Raw genomic sequence first — 23,119 nt, forward strand, 5'->3', positions numbered from 1 at the left:
TGGGGACTCCTGACCTTTTTAATACCCAAGAGCAGTAAGGGCAAGGCTTTCACTAGGCCTCCAGGGCTCAGAATAAGAATCACAAGGTCCCAGAAGAAAGAACTGGAAAGGAGTTCAAAACAAGTGACCAGGCCCCTCATTCAGGGGGAAGATGCCCAGATGGAAAGGGTCATACCCAGAGAGCCACAAAGCGAGTTGGGGCTGAGATGAACGTCTAACCAATACTCCTAGGCCAGTGCTCCTTCTGCTGAGAACCTCTCCCAGGTTCTCAAAGGCAGGGCGATGGAGTCACCTGCAGGAGTTGGGAACCTGGGCTACCAGACCTCGCCGTGAGTCTCTGATTCAGTGGCACTAGTGAGTGGTGGGCCAGGAGACGCCTTTTGAGACTCAGACCCAGGAACTAGGTGAGGGTCCTGCTACCTCTTTCGAAGCAGCTGTGGCTGAAGCTAGGGAGCCAAAAATATTCACCCCAGAAATAACCGTTCCACATCTCCCCAAAGCATATGATGATTTATACCAAGTAAACAGAAAAGAAGGCAGATTTCATTAATCTTAATAAATAGGTATTGCCTTGGGAGAGAAAAGAGTTGGTAAAGAAAAAAAAAATGTTGTGCCTCTACTTGTAAGATTGCATTAAACTCTAAGCATAGTCTATTTAAGGCACTGCTTTTTGGATCTAAACTTAAGTAGCACTGTTAAAACCTGTGGCATAGCAGTGTATCTTATTCAAACTTTAATTAGATTTCGGAACCAGCTACAAATACACAATTATGCAGTTTTGCTGGAATCTGGATGGCTGGTGAAATTAAAGAAGGATAAGAACCTCCTGCAGCAGGGGCCTCAGAGGGTTGAATGGAGACTGGGTTCAACAGAACACACTTCTTTTCCTATTAATATTTCATAATAATAATGGGCACAATTTATGGAGTGCTTACTCAGTGCCAAGCAATTGCAAACATTTTTTCATCTATGCTTCAGAACAGCCCTAAAACATTCTTCCATTCTACAGGTTATAAACTCAAGGCTCAGGCTGGTCTAAAAAGCTGCTTGGGGTCTATAGAAAGTGGTAGAGTCTAGATTCAGACCAGGCAGCAGGCTCCGGGCACTCCCTCTCACCCATGGCATCTGTGAAAAGCTCACATAAGAAAAGATTCCAAGATTCGATTACATTATAACCATATTCACGTAGCAACTCTCATGAAGTGAACTCAAGGGGCGGGGGGCTCTTTGGAGACTTGCTTTCACATGAGATGACCACTTGGAATTGAATGTCATTAGCTCACAGCGAGTGTAGTGGTAGATAAACAGCAATTTCCCAGATGCTTCAGAGGCTCTGAAAAGTGTGCGTTTTCATCAGTATTTGAAACACAGGGATTTCCCTGGCAGTCCAGTAGTTAAGATTGTATTTCCAGTACAGGAGGTATAGGTTCGATCCCTGGTTGGGGAATTAAGATCCCATACGCCACACAGCACAGGCATAAGAAAAAAGAAGAAAGAAAGGAATGTTCTCTCCAGTCAGCATGTGTTAATTAACCATGTGAAGATGGATGCAAAAGCCAATGGGTATAAAGGCTCAGTTACGTAAGGTAAGTTCTAGAATTCTACTGTACCACAGTGTGCTGACAGATAACACCTTTGTACACTTAAAAATCTGTGAGAAGGGTAGGTCTCACATTTATTTTCTTATAATACAATTTTTAAGAAGAGAGAAGTCTTACCTGAGGAAATTCTAAATGAATTACACTTGCACAGGCCAGTCAGAGCAAAAGCAAATTTTCTCTTCCCCTTCATGTGCCCCTGGTAAAGACCAAGACTAAAAGCAGTTAAATACTGACACCATGGAGAACGCAGGACTTATCCTGGCATCTGCTGAAAATAACTGCTTATCGTCTTACTTCTGACACTGCCAAGGGATGCGACACTCACCCGCAGGAAACCAGAGAGGCAGACAGACATCCAGTTTGTGAGGAGTTTCTCCACCACGGACTCTGTGCGTCTTAGCATGAGTTTAGGCTGCATGTTACTGCACTGCTCCATCAAGTCCCTGGTCAGCACCTCCAGGATGCTGGTTAGGTAGACCAGCTTGGTTTGCAGGGCAATGGTTAAGAAGGAAGCAAACAGACACCTGTGTAAAACAGAGCCTTGATTACAACAGCCGAGACATGGAAGTGTCCATCAACAGATGAATGCGTACAGAAGATGTGGTGCCTATATACAATGGAATAATATTCAGCCACAAAAAGAAGGAAATCCTGCCATTTGCAATAACAAGGATGGATCTTGAGGGTGTCACGTGAAATAGAGAAAGAAAAATCCTGTATGATCTCACTTAAATATGGCATATGAAAGAAAAAAGACTCAAACTCAGAAAGAGAGATCAGATTGTGGTGATCATGCTATACACCTAAAACCTCTACAGAGCTGTATGTCGATTATATCTCAATAAAAAGAAAAAAAAAAAGATACACAGATGATGGAAAAAAAGCACATTAAAAAAAAAACCAGAAAAAACCAGAGCCTTGGTTAATTATGGTTAACCATCATCTGTGGGCTTGCTTGGTGTTGACAGCCGTCTCCAAGGAAACATGAGGGGCCCAGCAATGGGGTGCTAATGGGTTGCTTCCCCGTGGGTGCTTTTTTTAACATCTAGGTTTCAACTACTTTAGCCTTCGATCCATAAAAACCACATATCAATGTTAACTTCAGGTCATTTTATATGTTTTTCAGCTCTAAAACTTCAAACTAGAGCGGTAAAAAGAAGTGAATGTCTTCCCTGAATTTTCAGAGGGTTTTAAAAATAGAAAACAGTACTTCTGCTTTTGTGACTCAGGATTCATGTTTCTTTCTTGGTGTTGGGGTTTTTTAGGGTGCTTTTTTGGGGGGGGGGTCACATGTGTGTGTTTCTTCAAAATAGAACTTGTATTAGGGCACTGTGATCTGAAATGGAGACACTAGGACTGCATGGCCACCCAAAAAGTCAACCTTTTGAGAGATGCGGGTTCTCAGACACCAAGTTCAGGCTGTAGTTTGGAAAGAAAATAAGAGGCTCAGGTTTTGTTCTCTCTACTTAATCACTTTCAAAATATAAACAAATTGATGGATACCTGTCCTTCACTGAAAAGTTCTTCTGCTTTTCAAGAGTGTGGATAACAGTAACAAGGAAACTTTTATTACAAATTAGGGCATCCAAAGCTGTGAGACTTTCATTCTTGTCGCTGGCATCTCTGTTCTGAAAAAATATATAATATAATATGAATATATAAACTAAAAGTTAGAAAATAGATCCACAATGGGTTTTCAAGACAATGAATTATTTAATATCAAATTTGTGATCCCCAAACACCCACAGTAACAATTCTAAATAATAATGGAGATGATGAGGATGGTGATGATGACACTATGAAAGTCAGACAGTCATAGGCTAAAAATGAAAACTTAGAGACTTACATGCATATCTTCAGTGAAGATGTGGGTAAAGCCACCTGACTGAGAGGAAGGAGACACTTTTATTATTCATAACATCCAAAGGAAATGAAGAGTGTTTTTTTGTTATAAAACCTGAGTTCGTTTTAATAGAGACACTATTTGCTAATCTGAAGAGCCCCTGGGCTTATGCTCACTGCATATTCTCTACATAATAAATAATTATCCAGCTCTCAAGAAACACCAGTGACTTCTGAAAGCCTCCAAGAATAATTATCATTGCATCAATCCCATTTTTTGACAGATGAAGGCATTTAAAAGAATTGATTCAAAAGTTAAAGAAGTGGTGGTGAAAAGGAGATTATGCAAATGTACAGACCACTTCTCAAGCCATTTACCTTCTAAGGATAAAGACTAAGTTGTATTGGTAAGTTTATACAAGTCTTCGCTTAGAAGTATTTACTGTCTCAATACACAATGTTATTCAAGACTGAACGGAGAGGGGTGGCTCAAAGCTAGAATCTGGAGTCAAACGACTTGGGTTCCAGTTCTGGTTTTATCACCTGCTGGTCACATGATTTCGGACAAGTCATTCAACCTCTCTAAACCTGACTTTCCTCATCTGCAAAATGGAAACAATAATGACTCCCACCTCATGGGTTAGGTGTGAAAATAAAACAAACGAGTGCACAGTAAGGTTTTCACATCAGCTATCATTATTGGTTTTGTTTTTTTTTTTAATCACTAATTTAACAGCAAACTAAACCACAATGTCATTGCCCTGCGGGTTTCTAAAAATATTTTAAAGTGTTATGCTCTGTGTAGACCCTGAATATAAACTTTGAAATTTCAGTTTCTGTTAATGTATCATAAATCATATTGGAATTAAATGATTAAATTTTAAAAAGCATGATGTGTAACAGTGAGTAAATAGGATGAAAATATATATCTAAATATTCTGTTATTTTTAAATGTTTTGGTAATCATTGAAACCGTAAGTTATATTAAAGTGAATTCCTTCTGTAGAGAATTTTTGCCTTATATTTTCAAATTTGTTAGCCCAAGCAGACGATTTCAGATTATTTTGGTTATACTCTCTGCTAGTAATAAGCAGAAAAATCAGACCCCAGGTTTGCATTTTCTAGTTCCTAATATTTTTCTGCTGAACCAACCTTATGTCGATAGGCAATTTAAACAGATTAATTCTTGACCTCAAATAGGAAATACTGCTCTGGCTCCCTGGGTTCAAAGGCTCCTTCCTCCTTTCATTCAAATTCCTCTCTTACAAGCGGTTAGATACTCTGCTTACCCTTATGTCTTCTATTTTCAGTAAAACAAAGTTGCCGATAAAATTTAAAGCAAGGCTTCTATACCCAAAAAAACCCAACTAGCAGAGCAAAAAACTAGGAGTTGGTAAAACTTGGCCTCTGAGAAGCTACCTTTTCCTCTGGGTTTTGCCTGTTGTTATTGAGTAGGTATTCATCACTCAAGTTCTCTCCCCACTTCCCAACTTCCAAGCCTAGAGGATGTGGTCCAGATTTATCTGTGAAGGGCCTATTCAACACTGGGACTTCTAAGTCTAGAATGCATTTCAACTGGTGTCGTCATAGAATACCTTCCCCTGTTCTCACATCTTTTCTTAATTATTATCAATTCAATTTTAACTCAGGTCTTCACAACGGGGTTCTAACAAATGTATGCTTGCTTTTCCCGGGTCTTCCCAGCTCATTTGAGATGTTACAGAACCCTGAGTTAAATCATTTTGTATTCTTGCAAAAGTCTCTCTTTTAAGATAATACAGCATTATTTCTGGGATTTTTTTTTTTTTTTTTTTTAAAAACACTCACAACAGTGTTCTTTTACATTCCTCAACTCAATCTTGCTCTTGATTACCGAATTTAGAAGACAGGAAAACTTTTTTTTGCAGGCCACAGATTACTCTCTTCAGCACTCAAGGGCAATCATTAACTATAGAAGCCCACATAGTACTCCTGCAGATGGTAGAAATCTCCTATTTTACTGCTATTAAATTCTTAATGGGGATCTCAGATAGCTGGGAAATAGGACTCGTGGTGCAACCTTTGCTGAGGCCAGGCACAGTCATCCTGACTCAGGGACTTAAACTCCCCTCCTCAGGCGGTGTTCTGCCGTGGAAATGAAGGGGAGCCAAACGGTAAGTCTCGGTGCCTGATATTCTTGGAGGATAACTTTAAAAATATATACAAGTGCAAAAAGTTAAGGTCTTATTTCTAGCCTCCTTGATTTACAACACTAAGGTCTTGGACAAAAAAAAGAAAAAAATTATGGTAGGTGTTTTATGGAGGTACCCCAACCTCCAGACACAGCATCACATATCACGGTGTCTGCTTCTAGAATGATAGAGAAACTGAAAATTGCTTACTGCCTGTGTCTGGGTTTCTGAACTCTAGGCTTCTGGCCAAATGAAGCTGAGAAGTTGCTGGTAAAGTAATACAAACTCTCTTTTGGCCTGGAGAGATTTCTGGCTTTGCTTAGGAATCTAGATTTAAATCTGATAATTGGTGTTGATGTGTTCCAGAGGCTAAGCCTTAATGTGGTCACCAGTTCTGGATGATAAAAGGGCAATATGGAAGAACTGGGGTATCAGGATGTGCAGGTGATGGGAGGAGGATGAGTGTACGTTGCCAAAGACTTAGGAGGGTGAATGAGGAAGGCTATGTGAGTGGGTGAGAAGATGGAGGTGTGAGAATGTGAGACTGAAAACCCAAAGGGTTAAGGAGACTACTCCTCGGAGTCCTAGAACAAATTAATTAATCATCTCATGCAGCTATTTCTGCTAAATGAGGGTGACACCAACGGATTAGCTGAAGAATAACTGCTGAAGAGAACTGTAAAACTCTACATCGCTAAAAATGGCTGCTATTAACTCAAATTCTACGCGTGTCTAGGTTCCTGTCTCTCGGCCAATAGCACTTTCCATCTCCAATTGTGAAGTAATGGTGAATAATCCAGTGGCTGCAATGGAAGTCATGCAGATAAACACAACAAATTGGCCAGCCCACAATTTATTGATTTTTAAATAAACTAGCTCACTTCCCAAGCTACAAATTCAGTTCTAAACTGGTAGTAAAATAAAGCAAAAATCATCACTCTGAACTTGTGTCCCTCCTAGGTTTTTGTTACTGGACAAAGAGTAATTGCCAGTGACCCATCACTGCTTTCTACCCTCATCAATCCAATTAATAGTTCTCCTCCTCCCCGCTCTGCTCAGATTTAAGCCATTATTCTGTACCAAGCACATTATCTGCAGCTGCCTTGGAAGCAAACACCAGTTTTTGACAACAGCAACAAGCACCTTCATTATTATTCAAGTCTCAACCTTAGGAAGATGATCAATGCTCTTTTACCTCAGGGAAGAAAGTTCTCAGAGCAAAATGTTTGTAGTCAAGGAAGGGAACAGTTCCAAAACTATCAACCACATCCAATTTATCCATCTGCAGCTCAGCAAAGCCTGCGAAACAGAATCCCAAGAGCAATATTTTAACTCAACCAACAACGGATAAGATCTTCTGCTGTTTTGTCTAACACAGAGTATGACCTTGCTTTTCATTAAAGAAGAAACAATAGATAATTACTTGGTTGGCTGCGAAGAAACTGAAATAAAATACAAAGCCAGGCCTAGACCCTGCTGTTCAGTTGTCTTCTATCATACAAATGGTTCTCATTAACGTGGCTGGTTCCATTTAAGGGTAAAAAAAAAAAAAAGACAATAAAAAAGGCTTGTTTTCTACAAATACAATTTTGGAGCCTACCATCACGTATCTCTTTCCGGAGCTCGCTCTCAAGGAGCTCCAACTGTTGGCTCTGTTTGCGACTCAGCTCCTTCGATTTGTGCCTGGTCACCCCCACGGCCACTGCAGAGACAGAGATCCAGCAAGAGATTGACGGGTTAAAACACAAAAAGGAAGAAACAGAACCAGCTTTTACAGTTCTTGTAACAGAGGGAAAGCAAGGAAGACTAGCATGGAAGAGGCAGAACTTCTAAGAAGAAAAATTCCCCGTGAGGGGTCACTCTAGAGAGGAAGATGCTCACATGTAACAGAAAAAAAAAAGAAAAGAAATTACTCATCTTCAAAGTAAAAACTAAATCAAATAACCTTCACTTGTAACCAAAGATTCCAGCTGGCTGAAAAGTAATGAAACAAGCCAAGTCTCCCCACAGCCACAGGCCACTTATATTGTTCTGTTCTGTTTTAATGTTTCTAAACATCCCCGGAGAAATAAAGTTGAACCTTAAATGCAGAAAAAAATCCCACAGATCCACAGTGAGCTACGTGAGTCAAACTTGCATAGATCAAATGGAGTGACAGCCTGAGTGGTCCACAGAGAACCCCCCATCTGGATATTGCTTCTTTCTCCACTTCATTCTGCTGCTAACCTACACTGTAGACGCAGTAGATTGAACAAGTTCGGCACTCGGTTCATGCCCCCGCTCTGCTATTAACTAGCTGTGTGACCTCAGGTAAGCTCCTTAGCATCTCTGTGCCTGGCTGCCTTATGTCAAAGTGCCTGCCTCCTTACGATATTGACAGGATTCCAAGAAGTAACTCACAGAAAGCATTTGGAGCTTCTTTTTAAAAAAGAATAGGTAACAACTGTCCTTACTATTGTCAACTGTCCTTACTATTCTAGAAATTTTTTCTTCTCTTAATAGAAATTTCATGATAAAAGGATCCTGTTACCAGTAGATGTGAATGGTGCTGGAGGAAATAAAATTCAATACAGTAAGTCACCTACATACCATCATGTTCCATTCCGATAGTGGGTTTGTAAGCCCACTTTGTTCATAAGTCCAACAAAGTTAGCCTAGGTACCCAACTAACACAGTACTGTACTGTAACAGGTTTATAATACTTCCAACAAAAATAACATGTACATAAAGAAACAAAATAAAAAAACCACATTTTTATTCTTATAGTATAGTACCCTGAAAAGTACAGCGTACAGTACAAGCGTTATTCAGGGGCTGACATGCATATTCACATCTTTGAAAGTTCACGAACTTGAAGGTTTGTATGTAGGGACTTACTAAACAGCTCTGCACTGGACTACTTCATAGTCAACAGTCTTAATCATAATATGTATCATGCATCTTCAAGAAACGGTGGAGCAGGCAGTGATTCTCAAATTGACTTGACTGTGGAACCATTTTCCCAGGAGCATCGCTTGGGACCATTGGTCCTCAGACCACCCTATAGGCAGCCCCAGCTCACTGCCTGCAAAGGGAGCTAAAGGCCACATCCGTCTAGTCGTGACTTTTTCCTGGCTGAAATCTCCAGGGGGTGTTTCATAGGTGGCAGCCCTAGGCCAGGTGTGGTTAGTGGTTTCACTAATGATATGGTTGATGGACTGAAGGGTACACTTACTGAAGCTGCTATTGACACGTGGTAAGAAGAGGAGGAGAATTTTAAAGGGCTTTTCAGGTACCCATGAAATCAAGAGCCACATGTCAAATGGAGCCCTCCTCACCTTAAAGAGCATCAACAGTCTCTACCAACAAAGTGAAGGGAGAGGAAAGAAGAGTCACAGAGAGCCCAGGAAGAGATCAGACCTTCCTAGGGAGTCACAAAGTTTACTGACTCCATGATGAGACTGTTCTATTGAGAGCTGCCTGACAGCAGTGGATTTCTCAAATTTGAGCTCAGCATTTAGAATTTACAAGTAATCTTCTTATTCAAAGCCAGCACCAGCCAAGACCTTATTAAAATATCAGGCCCGATTCGGGATTCTAGAAGCGTACTAGTGGTGGCCAACTTGGGAGAGCTTAACAAATACCTGACATAATCATCAACAAACAGTACAAAACAAGGACTCTACAGAATGAACTCATTCCATTAGACTAGTTAACAATGCATATAAATCTTTTCCTCACTGGACCGGGAATTCCCCAAGAGAAAGGACCAGGACTGAACTCACTGTCCCAAGGTCTAGAGTCTTGCACAGTTATCAGTAACATAACAGGTGCTCAATAAACATCATGTAAACACATGCATGAATGGATGGATGAGTGAGTGAGACAGTGAGTGTAGGGAAGGAAACTGTGAACAACTACTAACAGAAAACCATCAGAAAGGCGATGCCTGTATTAAGACAAGAAATTGAAAGGGCTCCATAGCTCTGGAGAAGAGTTCTCTTTTTTTTTTTTTTAAGGAGGACAAGAGGAAACAGACTTAAAGTGAAAAGCAGCTCAGAAACACAGGTCAAAAACTGAATGGCTATAGAAACCAGGTCCTCAGATGAGTTAAATGGCCTGTGTGGAGCAGTGAGGGAGTGGTGGAAAAGTGGAAACGTTAGTTGCTCAGTCATGCCTGACTCTTTGCAACTCCATGGACTGTAGCCCACTAGGCTCCCCGGTCCTTGGGGATTCTCCAGGCAAGAATACTGGAGTGGGTCGCCATTCCCTTCTCCAGGGGATCTGCCTGACCCAGGGACTGAACCTGGGCCTCCTGCATTGCAGGTGGATTTTTTCACCATCTGAGCCACCAGGGAAGGGAGTGGTTGAGTCTGTGGCAAAAGTGTGGTGAACACAGCCCTCCCTCCAGGCAGAGCCGCTCCGCAGCTCCAGCAAACCCATGCTATGGGAACATCAGGATCCAACGATCCAGGTCTTTACAATTTTCAAGTGATTTTAAAGAACGTGAAGCATCTCATTTTAAAATGTTGTCAGTGACTTCAACATTTTAAAAATGCTACTTGAGCCAAACAAGACACCTTGGTGGGCTGGATGTCATCCAGTGAGCAACCATCATGGGATCACTGTGCCTCGATGAGCCGCGGAACATTTTAATACACGTTACAGATCACACTTCCAAAATACAGTTCTGTCAGAAAGGAAGGGCTGGGGTCAGGGGTGTGGCTGTTACTGGGGTGAGAAGGCAGGATGAGATGACCGAGTCCCGGGAGCCCCATATCCCAGAGGAATTCCAAGGAAATAATGTAAATGGGACATCTGTCATCATAATTCACAAGTTTAGTGAAGCAAAATAGATTATTTCTCAAACACCAAGGTATCATCTTTGTAATTCAGCCTTTTATTAATGAAGTATCCCAAAACAATATTTAGGAAGCCCACAGTGTGAAACTATTAGTCCTTTCCTGAAGTTTTGATTTGGGTTTTCATCCACTGATACTCAACTGAAGCAAACTGCCCCTGAAAGCAGAAAAGTCTTCCTGCCTGCCGAGAGGCCCCAGGGAATAATTTCTCTGACAAAATTAAACAGGGCACTTACCAAAAATGACAAACACTAGCAAGATGGGAAGCCCAATCAGAAAATACCAGGTGGAAAGAACTGATTCCCGTTCGACAGAGAGCTTCAGGTTTCCCAGCTTGACCTAATAGCACAAAGAGTGTCATTAGACCCAGTCGAGGTGAGGAACACATTTTTCCCCCAACATGGTTTTCTCCAAGATACAAAAGGAGGTGGCAAGCTAGGTGGGATAGCTGAGTATGTTAGCTATGTGCATGCATGCTAAGTCGCTTCAGTCGTATACAACTCTGTGTGACCCTATGAACAGCAACCTGCCCAGCTCCTCTGTCCATGGGATTCTCCAGGCAAGAACACTGGAGTGAGTTGCCATGCCCTCCTCCAGGGGATGTTCCCAACCCAGGGATCAAACCCGAGTCTCTTATGTCTCCTGCACTGGCAGGAGAGTTCTTTACCACTAGTGCCAGCTGGGACCACCTGGGAAGTCCCCAAAAGTCATCTTTAGAGGCAGCCCTTTGCTGCTCACCTGCAGAGACCTTGCAACAACTGTCCCCTACCTTCCGCTTCACTTTTCTTTACAACAGTTACCACCATCTAACACACTTTCAATTTATTTTCTATACTGCATGCCTCATTAGGTAAGCTCCATAAAGGCGGAATTTTTTTGGGGGGGGGGGCGGGGTTCTGTTTTCTTCTCTGCTACATCCCTATGTCCCAGTGCAGGCATTCAGGAATGAGTCATGAACAATGAAGAATGCTAGCGTTTGCTCTTTTTAACTAACTTGACACATGGGAGCACTTGTGGGTTTAGCTGTTGTTATTCATTTTATAATTATTATGACCCTCTTTACCATACAACTGATGGACCAAGGGAGGCTCAGTTAAAGCCAACTTATCTATGGTCACACAGCTATTAACTGGTTCCTCTGGGACATGAACACATTTTTTGTTTCACCTTCCAGTCTAACGTTCTCTTTTCTTGTCCTTTATCCATTTATTTATGACTCTAGATGATAAAGCATTTTGGGAGGGACAGAAACTGTGCAGTCTCATATGGCATGAGCACTAAAAATGGAGGTTTCCAATATGTTTCCCTTCCCCATGGTCTCATGTCTTTATTGTGGGACATAAATATACCAGTGATGGGACCCTCAAACATGTCCAGGAAAAGATTAAATGCAGTGAGTATGGCTTCACAGAGGAGGAAGCAGCCCATGACCCATAGATTACCTGGTCTCCACCAGCCTCTACGGTCACTTTCAGTGTGCTGGGCAGACCCCATCCTGGGTTTCTGTTAAGACATGTCACCTCTGCATTCAGGCAAAGAATGACAGCTCATTTGTCAATGGGGTCTAGAGATTCTGCTTGCAGATGCTACAGTCTAGAACAAAAGACTGTTCTATGGCCAGAACAAAAGCTATCAAGACATTATTATTATAAACAATGGTGTGCTCAATGCTTTGCCATTCCAAGAGGCATATGGATGGATTCTGCAAGCTATTTTGGGGAAATAATGCTTGGGCCTGAGATACCAGCTTTGTTTATCTTCACTTAAAGTGAAGACCCAAAGATCCACAAAAGATTCTATCTTGGCTTCTGGTTTAGCCAAGGAATTGAGAGAGTTAATTCTTAGATAGGTTGATAAGGAGTCCAGGGCCCCCAAGGAGAAGAGGGGTCCGGAACCCTCAAGGAGGAGAAAAGGACAAACTTTTTTTTTCTACATTCCTTCATCTTAGACATATAAGACTTTTTTTTCCCCTTAAGCTCTGAGTTGTTATGGCAACAATCTATTTCTTAAAGAAAGTTATTCTTTTTTTAAGCCCAGAGCTAATGATTATACAACAAAGCAACTTATCTTGCTCAAGAGTATGTTTTTTCTTAAGTTCTGTACTAATGATTATATAACAACAATGTATCTTACTAGAGGACATGGTTCTCCTTCTTAACAAATCCTGCTATGTTAAGATGTATGTTGTGGGGAAAAAAAAAAGATGTATGTTGTGGGAGTGGGTCTGGTAAGACCTTTCTATTGTTAGTAACCAATTGAAAAAGTATATAAGACTTTGAAAAGACTAGCAAGTGGGGAATTCTCCACCCCCTTCTGATGTCTATGTCAGAAGCTTCCTCTTTCCCTTTTCCACTGTAACAAAATTTCTGCCACATGAAGTTCTGCGTGTCTGAAGCTGAGTCCCTGGTCCTGAAGCTAAATCCTCTTCTTTGGAGATCAGGAACCTGGCATTGTTCACCATAAGCTATCAGAATCTCTCCAAATAAGGTAAAACTAACGGGTAAGATTGTCAGGTGACTTACGTGAACTTTCTTAGAAGAGGTGGCGATGCTGTTTGCAGCAGTGATGTGTTTAATTTTGCAAAAGATGGTGGTAAGATCTTGATTTCTAGTAATATTTTCAAAGCTGCAATTTAATGATTTATTGTTTCCATAGAAGAGAGTAATTTCAATGTCTTCCTTGGAAATGTTGAAGTTATCATTTTCTTTCTGTGAAGAACAAGATGAAGAAATCTGGGCACATGTGGAAACTCACAAACATAACACATCTTTCTGGTTGAGGGGAGCACATCCCCCCCGCCACACCTTGAATGAGAGAGACATACTTGAATTTTTACTTCCAATTCTGTGTCCACCTCAGACTCAGCTCGATACCCTGTGAATCTGGGGTCATCAAGGTACTGCAAGCTTTCACAATCCAAGGCGGTCTCCTGGACTCTGAGCTTCACAGTGACATTTGTAGGCCCTTTTGAACTCTTTAAATTGGGGGCTAAAAATCTGCAGTAATTTGCCATACAATATTCAGAGACCTGAGGGAGAAGAAAAAAGCATTTTGACAGCTTCATTAATGAATCTCAGCTCTGGGATTGAGGAACTAAGTGACTTGGGCAACTGAATCCCTTTGTGCCTCTGTTTTCTCCTCTGTAAATGGGGATAACAGTACTACCCACCTCAAGGGGTTGAATTAACTCTAAATGAGAGGAGGGCTCACTAAATTAAATGAGACTCTCCATGTGAAAATGCTTACACATTCATGCAAAAAAAGCCCTCAACAAATGCTAACACGATTATTAACACTATCAGTAATAATGAAAGCAGAAGATAATACAATGAGGGGAAGGGGTACTTGGAAAGAAGTCAGTGAGAGAAAGGGAAGGCTTTGCACCAACGCGCCTGTGTGTCCTTCAGGGCATCGAGGCTGAGTCCTGGGAAACTGCAGGAAGGGAGGAGCCGGTCCCTCAGCAAGGCCAGCTGCTGGCCTGCATGCTGCTGGCTTAATTCCCTGTGTTGGGTAATGTCTGTGCTTTAGCAGAAATCACTAACCACAAGGAGGAAAATGCTTTGCAGGCCTGGCAAAAAAATAGAGGAAAAGAAAAGTAAAAGGGACAACACAGCCCCCATGAAAGAAAGAGCACGAAGATGGGAAACAAGGCAGAAAGGATGGCCTACTCTACAGACTTGGGCTTCCCTGGAGGCTCACTGGTAAAGAACCCACCTGCAACACGGGAGACGTGGGTCCTGGGTGGGGAAGATCCCCTAGAGGAGGAAATGGCAACCCACTCCAGTATTCTTGCCTGGAGAATTCCATGGACAGAGGAGCCTAGCAGGCTACAGTCCATGGGGTTATAGAGAATCAGACACAACTTAGGGACTAAACAACAACAGCTTTACCGGCTTCTTTAAAACAAATAAGCAAACATAAATAATATCATTTTCAGGAGTACAAAGAGATGGGCAGAGAAAGCTGCCGGGAGAGGGGAGGTTGACAAATAGTCTAAAGAAGAGCAGCTAAAACTCACAAAATGAAATTTGCTATGTGGGGCGTTTTCTTCTTTACTATTTGCTGTCTAATATTGGAGTTTTGAAAAGAGGGTAGAAAGAAGCAACAGGTGAGAAAATCAGATGCAAAGCGCTGAGACATGGACGAGTGAAACCTCCCTTCCCCTTTAAGCCCCTTTCCAAACGACTGCCCCAAATTTCTCCTTCATGTCTCTGGCAGCATGAAGAAAACCACAAAACCCACAGCCTCTCCCTTCTCAACAGCCGTAACCCCAGCAGGCTGGCTTTTTGCTGAAGATACCTTCCAGGAAGATGACTGGTGATAGGGTCACCCTAACCTCATCATTCTCAACTCTCTAGATTTCCATGCCTGTGACCAGCTCCCCTCATCTGAAATACTCTTTTTCTGCAGTTCCAAAGAAACTTCTTGGCCACCTTCACTGGCCATCTTATTTTCTTTCACACCTTCAAATGAAGCTGTTCTGTAAGATTCCGTCTCAGGCCCTCTTTTCTTCCTTCCTTCCACCCTCACTCCCAGGATGTCATTCACATACTCCCTCCAAGGACAACGCCAGAGAAATGACCAGTCATCTCTAGCTCCACCATCTCCCCAGCATCCCTGGACACTGGGATGAGCATCCTCAGGGACCTCTCAGGCTTTTTTCAGTTACTCCCCCACATATGATCCTACGCAACATTGCCAGACTCATCCTCATAAAGGGCACTTACCTCACACCACTCCCTGCTCAAAGATCTTCAATACCTCCCCATCATCTACAGAATTAAGGGCAACATTTTCAGTCTGATCCTTTCTTATGGCCCAATGTGGTTTTCCAGCCATCCCTCTGGTTCATTCCCAACCCATCCTCTTGGTTCCAGCAGAGCTGGAATATCACTGATATTCCCATCAGGGGCCTCTGAGTAGCTTTGTCTCCTCTGTACCTGAAATTCCCTCCCTGCTTCCACCTGCCCAAGTCCTACTATCACGCTCCACACCACAGACCTGCTGAAATCTGCCCAATTTTAACTACCCTTTCCTTTAGAAATACACAGTGGGCTGTCTGAGCCAGAAGAGAGTCAGCAGACCTAGAACTTAACGATACCCTGTACTCTCAGCTTTCCATCCCATTCAATTAGCCATCTCCCACCATGAAGGCAATGACTCTCTTATTTCTTTGGTCCCCTGGACCTGGGAAAATGTTTTGCCCACAGCAGGTGCTCAATGAATTCTACTTGATTCAGGGACAGCACTGGGAGGGAGAGCAAGTTCACTTACAAATGCAAGCAAGGCCTCTCGTCAGAGGGTCAACCTATACAAAGCACTCAACAGGAGGTGTTGACATCATGGAGACGTGACCTGGAGTCAGATACAACGCGAGGCTCGGAACGGGCTCTGAAGGGTATCAGGACATGGATGTGCATCCTGACAAGGCCCTGGGAGGGCTTAGGAAGGCCTCCTGGATCTAGGCCAGAAGCCACACTGGTCCCAAGCAGAGGCCAGGTTTGTGGCCACTCGCATGCCTGTCAGTTTTGGCAGGAAGTGGTCTGACCGGGCCTCTGAGAGGCTGTTATCACATCTCTCATGAAGGAAGAACAGAAAGAGGAAGAGAGAATGGTTAGGAGAGCATTCACGAAGAACTTATATGTGCACTCAGTGGCCCCAGCCTGCTTCTGAAATCCATCAGTTCCCATGACAAGGCCTGTGTGTGACTTGTGTTGGGGCAAGAGCTGAGTGGGGTTGGGGGCCAGACCCCTGGGCGGGGAGATGAAGGGCAAGAGGGGGTGAGGTCAGAAGGAAGGTGCCAAATCAGTTCAGAGAGAGACAGGGCGAGAGGAGAAACACATGACAGGCTCTCTGGGGGTTTAGCAGGTCACTGCATCTCTGAACAGCAGCACGCTAAGGGCAGTGGGACCACCACCACCTACTCGTCCCAGAAACACTCATCTTTACACCACACCTCAGCCACTCAGAAGGCATGGTCACACGTGTTCATAAGTCTCATTAACATGACTGGCCACAATCACAAAAGGAGAAGAAGGCAGCTCTTGTCATTCCAAGTTCATTCCTCTTCCCTCTGTGCCACACCTCGCAACTCCAAGTCTGAGGTCTTATTATTTCCATTATAGCACAGATGGTAATATCATGCAACAGGTAAAACCTCATAATAGCACAAAAGCACAGAAACCAAAAGTATCCCCAACATATCATCGACTCAATGGACATGAGTTTGAGCAAACTCCAGGAGATAGTGAAGGACAGGGAAGCCCGGAATGCTGCAGTCCATGGGATCGCAGAGAGTCAAACATGACTAGTGACTGAACAAGAACAAATATTTTAGTGTGATGAAAACAAAAATCATCCTTGAAGATAGCTATTATTACAAAGCAGTTGAAGACTTACATTTCCTTTTACCTCGTGAGAAAAGATTAAGTTGTCAATTACATCAAAATTTCTGCCCATGATGGTTATATTTTGACCACCGCTGCAAGAAAAAAATAGGAGTTTCATAGATATACATACAGGCATTTTGCATTTATGAACAAAACCATCACTTTATTCATAATTAATATTAAACTCAGTTATGTTTGAAAGCAAATTAATAAATTTTAATTTCAAATGCATGACATTTTTATATCCTTTCATGATACTGGCCACAGATCATAGTTTTTTAAGAAACATAAATGTAAAAATTCAGGTTGGATCCTGTTTTAACTTTAGGAAAATGCCCAGATTCTTTTCTAGAATTTTGAATTTTATTGTATCATGTTACCCCATATAATTAGATCATCAGCTGCACCTTGGAAAGGTTGCACTAAACAGAATTTTGTTTGATTGCTGTTTAATCTATATGAAGACTCTTTAATCTAACAATTTTCAAAATCAAACTCCCAACCTACCAATTACATTTTATGTAGGGAGACAGGGAGTACTTTGGACAAGGTAAAATTATAAATGGCATGACAAATCTAAATTCCTATTTGGTAAACCATATAAATAACAGCTATGTCCTAGCTCTCCAAAACTAAGCCAAATGATTTCACAATTTCTTAGCACATAATTGCATTTCAGCAAAATGGCCATTAGATGTGAAATAAACAGCTGTCCACAACTCTGGGGGCCCCCACACCCCTGTTCACATAGGTCACTAGACACTCATTCCAAGGGACAGGAGCCTGGGCAGGTCAGCTCCATCAGCCTGCCGAGCCCATGATGACAAGACCAGGAGGCGGGCACAAGAAGGCCAATTTGTGGAGGGCAGAGGGAAGGCAGTAAGCCCTGAACCTTCCAGCCACCAGGGGGATGGCCGAGCTGGCCTCACGCCAGCCTGTCACCATTACTAGAAAACCAGGCCAAGCATGGTCTGCCAATGGCCAGACTGCAGAGCCGTGTTCTTGCCCAGGAGTAACCGAGAGACACTGACTCAGACTGTCACAGGTGATGAGACATTAGGAAACCTCCTACCTTGCAACAAAGCACAGATCACAGCAAGCCTGGCCCAGACTGCCCGGGAGCCTGGGCAAGCTCTCTGAATGCTCCACACCTCAGTTTTCTCATTGGCCAAAAGGGTTATGCACAGGGGACCCCGTAGACTTGTGAGGATTTCCTGAGTCAAAAGATCTGACACCCGGGGCATATGGGGAGTGTTGCATCACCGTTTGCTCCTATTTATAGGAGGGACTGAGACCCACGGCTGGGAGAACCATGCTAGAGCCTTGGGTTGGAAATGTTAGCTTTCCTCATGCTACTGTTAGGAGTGGAACTGAAGTCCCAACCTCCAGGACCTCAGCACCTGACTCTATTTGGAGATAGGACCCTGAAAGAGGTAATTAAGGTTAAATGAGGTCATTAGAGTGGGCCCCAATCCAATATGACAGGTGTCCTTATTAAAAAAAAAAAAGAAAGGAGATTATAACACAGACAGGCACAGAGGGAAGACCATTGTGAAGACACAGGGAGAGGATGGCCCTCCGCAAACCTAGGAGAGAGGCTGCAGGATAAATCAACCCTGACAGCACCTTGATCTTGGGCTCATAGCTTCCAGAACTTTGATTAAATACATTTCTGTCATTTAAGCAGTCCAGTCTGTGGTACTTTGTTATGGCAGCCCTAGCAGCCTAATACATCCACCTCTCACTTCATCTTAAATAAGAATATTAGAAGTGATTTCTTTTTTTCATTTTCCTTTTCTTTTTTTTTAAACAAAGCTTCATCTGTAGTTTTACCTAGACAGTACTTTGAAAGTTAGTTTCATGCTGTGTTAGGTGGAGAAACTATCTTTAGGTTTATATTCTAAAATCTTAATGTGAATTTAAATTCAACTAGGGGGAGAATTTTTTTTCTTAATATAACAAGAGTCATCTGTAAGAGTTTCTTTGGAATTTCCGTTTCTCACATAGGGAGTATCTTTGAAATGTAGACACTGCTTCTTATTTAGATAGTTCCCAATATTTCTTGAAATTATTCAAAAGAGCTTACTCTTAAGGTTATAAAATGAAGGCTGTAAGAAGGAACAAGCTTTGGGTCATACGCAGGAGTGCAAGGTAGTGAAGAGGATTATGTATTTGTATCAGAAACCTGAGCTTAATTATTATAGTTGAACAAACATTGAAAAACACAAACATGATCTGAAGAGAAACCAGAATTTCAACAAACATTTTAGCTGTGAGTTTCCTGGCAGCCACAGCTAAGAATAAAACAAGATATACTCACAGTATTTACTGTGATGATGGGAGGCAACCTATTTCTCAGGTATGCCTTTGTTTTCTAAGAATAAATCCTAAAGAGGAAGTCTGTGACAATTAAGTTATGACAATCATTTCTATATTTATTTGAGTGAAATCCATGATCTTTATACATATGGCCTTGTTAACCACAGCAAGAAAAAAAATACACTCTAGAAAGTACCTGATCCAGGTGGTAGCAGGATATATGAGCGAGCAGTGGGGCAGAGCAATATAAGACAAGGGTCCCACCGAAGCACAGTTCCCGCCATCAAACTGGATACACACATCCTTCATTTCTTTTCGGCTCGATGGAAGAGAGAATTGCATATGGGTGTCATTTAGCACGTGGCTAACCTGTATCCTATAAAGGGATAGGAGAGAGGTCTTCGGTGACACAGATACCTAGCACAGTTGATTACCCAAGGAGACAGGATATGAATTTCATTTGAACTGCAACAGCTCCCAAACTATCAGAACAGCTGCAGGCAGCTACTGATTAATCAGGGCCCACTTACCCAGCATGGGTATTATCTGGGTCCGGGTTCCTTTTTCTTTTATGCATTTTTATGTTTTTATTTGCATTTCCCTTAGAAGTGGGGAGAGAAGGAAATGGAACCACTGCCTTTAAAAAGCCCTAATATAATAGGAAGTGCAAAGTGGACTGGGTATCAAAGTATATTAAGGAATTGCCATTAATTTTGTGTGCTAATGGCACCATTCTTACCTGCTACACATATATACTGAAGTAATCATGAGTCAAAGGATATAGTGAGATATCCTGGGATATGCTCTTACAAACTCTAGCCACTAACTTTCCATCACTCTCAAAAATATGGAGGAGATAGATGAAATAAGATTGGTAAAACGTTGAATTTGGAAGTTGGAGGATATGAAGAGGTTCTCTGTTGTGTATGACTGGAAATTTCCATAATGAAAGGCTTGAAAAATCAATCAAGCACTTGTAGGGAAGGTGTGGTAGAACCCGACCCTGGGCAGAGATGGATTCTGCCATTCAAAGAACAAAGAGTTCAACACTAAAGTCCATGCCAGAAGCCCAGGGGCCTTGGAATCAACCAGCATCAGAGCTCCTGACAATCTCCAGACAGGAATTTAGCTGGGACTGTCCTGGGTGCTCTTGAAATCTGCAGAGCATGCCCTCAACACCCTTTGGGAGTCAAAGCAAAGCCTTCTACAGCATTCCCTCTGCAGCTTCCTCTGTATATCACATCTACAACGAGCCTCTAAAGCACAAGTCATGAAGATGGGGTTGTGTCTGGATAATGCTCAGTATAATTATAGCACATGAGAATCTACTATTATTACTTAAAGACTTCATACATGATTATTGACTGTAATGCCCATAGCCTTTAAGCAGTAATAATAGATTCTAACAACAAGACAAATTCAGAAATATTTGAGCTGGTTTGTACTGACACTTACTCAAATTTACATTCTAAGATTTTATATTCAGAGCAAAGCTCTAGGAAACTCATTGTAAACTGGCTGATCATTAAAATTCAAACTTGTTTATCAATTTTGGAAGGAGAGAGGCAGAAATATGGATCATTCCATTGCTATTCTTATATTTTTCTCCTTGGAATAATTAGGTATTTTAAAAATGCTGTATTGAGAGGTTAGGATTATGGCATGAACTCTGATACAGAATTAACTGCGTATTACATTTATTGCTCGTGAACCTTGGGTTCACTACACAGATGTGGTTACTGAAATGCTACATGCAGAAAGGTCTCTCTTAGTCATTTAATTTAATAACTGCAGTATCTCAAGACACACTCGGAATTGAAATGAGAGCATAAAGAGTCAGAAACAGGGTAATGCTCTAAAAAACGACTTATTTTCCAGTGAAGCTGATTGCCTTTCAGTGAACACACAGGTGTCTAACTTCGCTACACAAAATGAAAGATTTTTGCAGTGAGGTATTTAGCCAGGATAAACGGTACAAAAATACCTATGTCGCATAGATACAGCCACTAATGTGTGCTGGATAATTCTGGTAAATAGCAGAACAGAGAAGAAGAGCACCCAAGGAGCAGTTTTTTCCATCAAAATGACAGACATCCCAAATTTACTGCTAGGAGGGGAAGGGGATGGCGGTTAGATGCAGCAAACGAATTAAACCAAAGAATTCAGTATATAAGTGTGGCAGATTAAAATGCTGTACAAATCTGTTTTAGTAGTTAAGAACCAAAACACCATGCTTCAGTGGATTGTCTTTGACACATTTCCATGGTGAGAACAAACTCACTATTCTACATCATGTAGACGGCAACATCTTTTTACTTTAAATTAGCCAACACCTCTAAACACTAACAAGCAGAAAACTCAAATGATTTATTATGCTATTATTACTTTACCTCATTTTGGAGAGTAACATTTACACAAGAGTGATAGTCAAATACTGAGATTTTCTTTTCTCAAAGTTTCATTGAAAGAATGTGTTAGGGAAAAGAGGTCATAGAAATAATGGTGTTCAAATGGTACATCATTGAACAGATATTTGTGTTGGGGTGTTTTCTTCTTTTTAACACTAATGGATGTTTCATTTAGTTATTATTTGAGCCTGAAACCAATCCAATACAGCTGCTGCTGCTGCTGCTAAGTCGCTGCAGTCGTGTCCGACTCTGTGCGATCCCATAGACGGCAGCCCACCAGGCTCCGCTGTCTGTGGGATTCTCCAAGCAAGAATACTGGAGTGGGTTGCCATTTCCTTCTCCAATGCACGCATGCATGCATGCTAAGTTGCAATACAGAGAAGGCTACAAAAGAATAAAATAGATCAGAAAATTTGTCCTCTCAACTTTCAGTAATACGTTGGAAGAGTGGCCCTATTTTCCCATAAAATTCTAAGGTACTCAGCTATTTTTCTAAGTGGATCATCTTCAAAATGATATCTGTTCCTCAAATTACTTGATTTTGTTCATGAAAACAAATCAGGACCCCAATAGGCAGCATTCTGGAATTACTATATTTTGAGGTGTTGGGGGTTACATGGCACAGATTCTCCCACAACTAACTTCAACGTCATGCTTAAATTATTTTACTTCTTGAAATCATGTTAAATCAAATATACAGAATAACTGGCTCACGTTGGCACATGGAAAGAAATTAACCATAAAAAGATTATAATCTCAGTGCTATTCCTTTGGTATAGGTTTTAGCTTTTCAGTATGTTACCAAGAATAAATCACTCATATTTCAACTCACACATCCTTATCACAAGTACTGGTTCCTTTCAGGATCATTGTGATGTTCGATGCCTGGGTAAAGTTTGCTCCCGTGACGATCACATTACTTTTCCCTAAGGTCGATATTTTCTGTGGCTCAATGGACTTAACAGAGAAGACCTATTGGAAAGAAAAGATTAAAACACAAGATCAAAGCTAAGAAATGGCATTGTTCCAAAAAATCTGTTTATGCACTGCCGTTCGAAGAACTCACTGGGAAATTACAACATTTTGCAAACACAAGCAGACAGTGTTTAATGAAATCAATGTATTCAAGGAGGAGTGCTGCAGATTCATGTCTCTCAACGTGCGACAGCATGAGGTCAAACCAATTAGTCTTTGTCTCACAAGACAGTTGAAAATACAGTTGAAGAGTCTGACATTCTGTCTGAAGAGTGAGATATCACTAGAGTTCTCAAACATGCTTGCTGCCTCACAGCCTCTGGAGGCTCACAACGTAACAAAATGAAGTAAAAGATGAGGCGCCCACTGACTGTAGTCAACAACAGATTCATCATTAAGTTGGAATAAATGTCATCCAAGATAACTTCAATTTCCAAGAAAGCAGTTCCTATTTTTGTTTGTTTGTTTCAGTAAGAAACCAACCAGTGAAGTCACCTAATATCAAGTAGTTGGATGCCTAAACTCCTGGAGCCAACCACTGTTATTCCACATTTGTAGATATCATCTCCTCCT

At 41.7% G+C, this 23,119-nt stretch overlaps 1 protein-coding gene across 1 annotated transcript in view; it reads right to left on the reverse strand.

Annotated features, from left to right (window-relative positions):
• The window catches only part of PLXNC1 (plexin C1), a 152,188-nt gene that overhangs the window by 42,775 nt on the left and 86,294 nt on the right, over positions 1-23,119 (reverse strand). Inside the window, exons 10-20 of the mRNA XM_043447429.1 lie at positions 22,404-22,543; positions 19,360-19,539; positions 16,855-16,936; positions 13,280-13,483; positions 12,978-13,163; positions 10,692-10,794; positions 7,215-7,316; positions 6,810-6,913; positions 3,448-3,486; positions 3,105-3,229; positions 1,927-2,125 (exon numbers count right to left, since the gene is read on the reverse strand). Of these exons, the coding sequence (XP_043303364.1) occupies positions 1,927-2,125; positions 3,105-3,229; positions 3,448-3,486; positions 6,810-6,913; positions 7,215-7,316; positions 10,692-10,794; positions 12,978-13,163; positions 13,280-13,483; positions 16,855-16,936; positions 19,360-19,539; positions 22,404-22,543 (1,464 nt within the window). The remainder of the gene's footprint in view (positions 1-1,926; positions 2,126-3,104; positions 3,230-3,447; positions 3,487-6,809; positions 6,914-7,214; positions 7,317-10,691; positions 10,795-12,977; positions 13,164-13,279; positions 13,484-16,854; positions 16,937-19,359; positions 19,540-22,403; positions 22,544-23,119) is intronic.

The sequence above is a fragment of the Cervus canadensis genome, chromosome 25 (assembly GCF_019320065.1).
Source record: "Cervus canadensis isolate Bull #8, Minnesota chromosome 25, ASM1932006v1, whole genome shotgun sequence".
In the NCBI taxonomy this organism is placed as follows: Eukaryota; Metazoa; Chordata; class Mammalia; order Artiodactyla; family Cervidae; genus Cervus; species Cervus canadensis.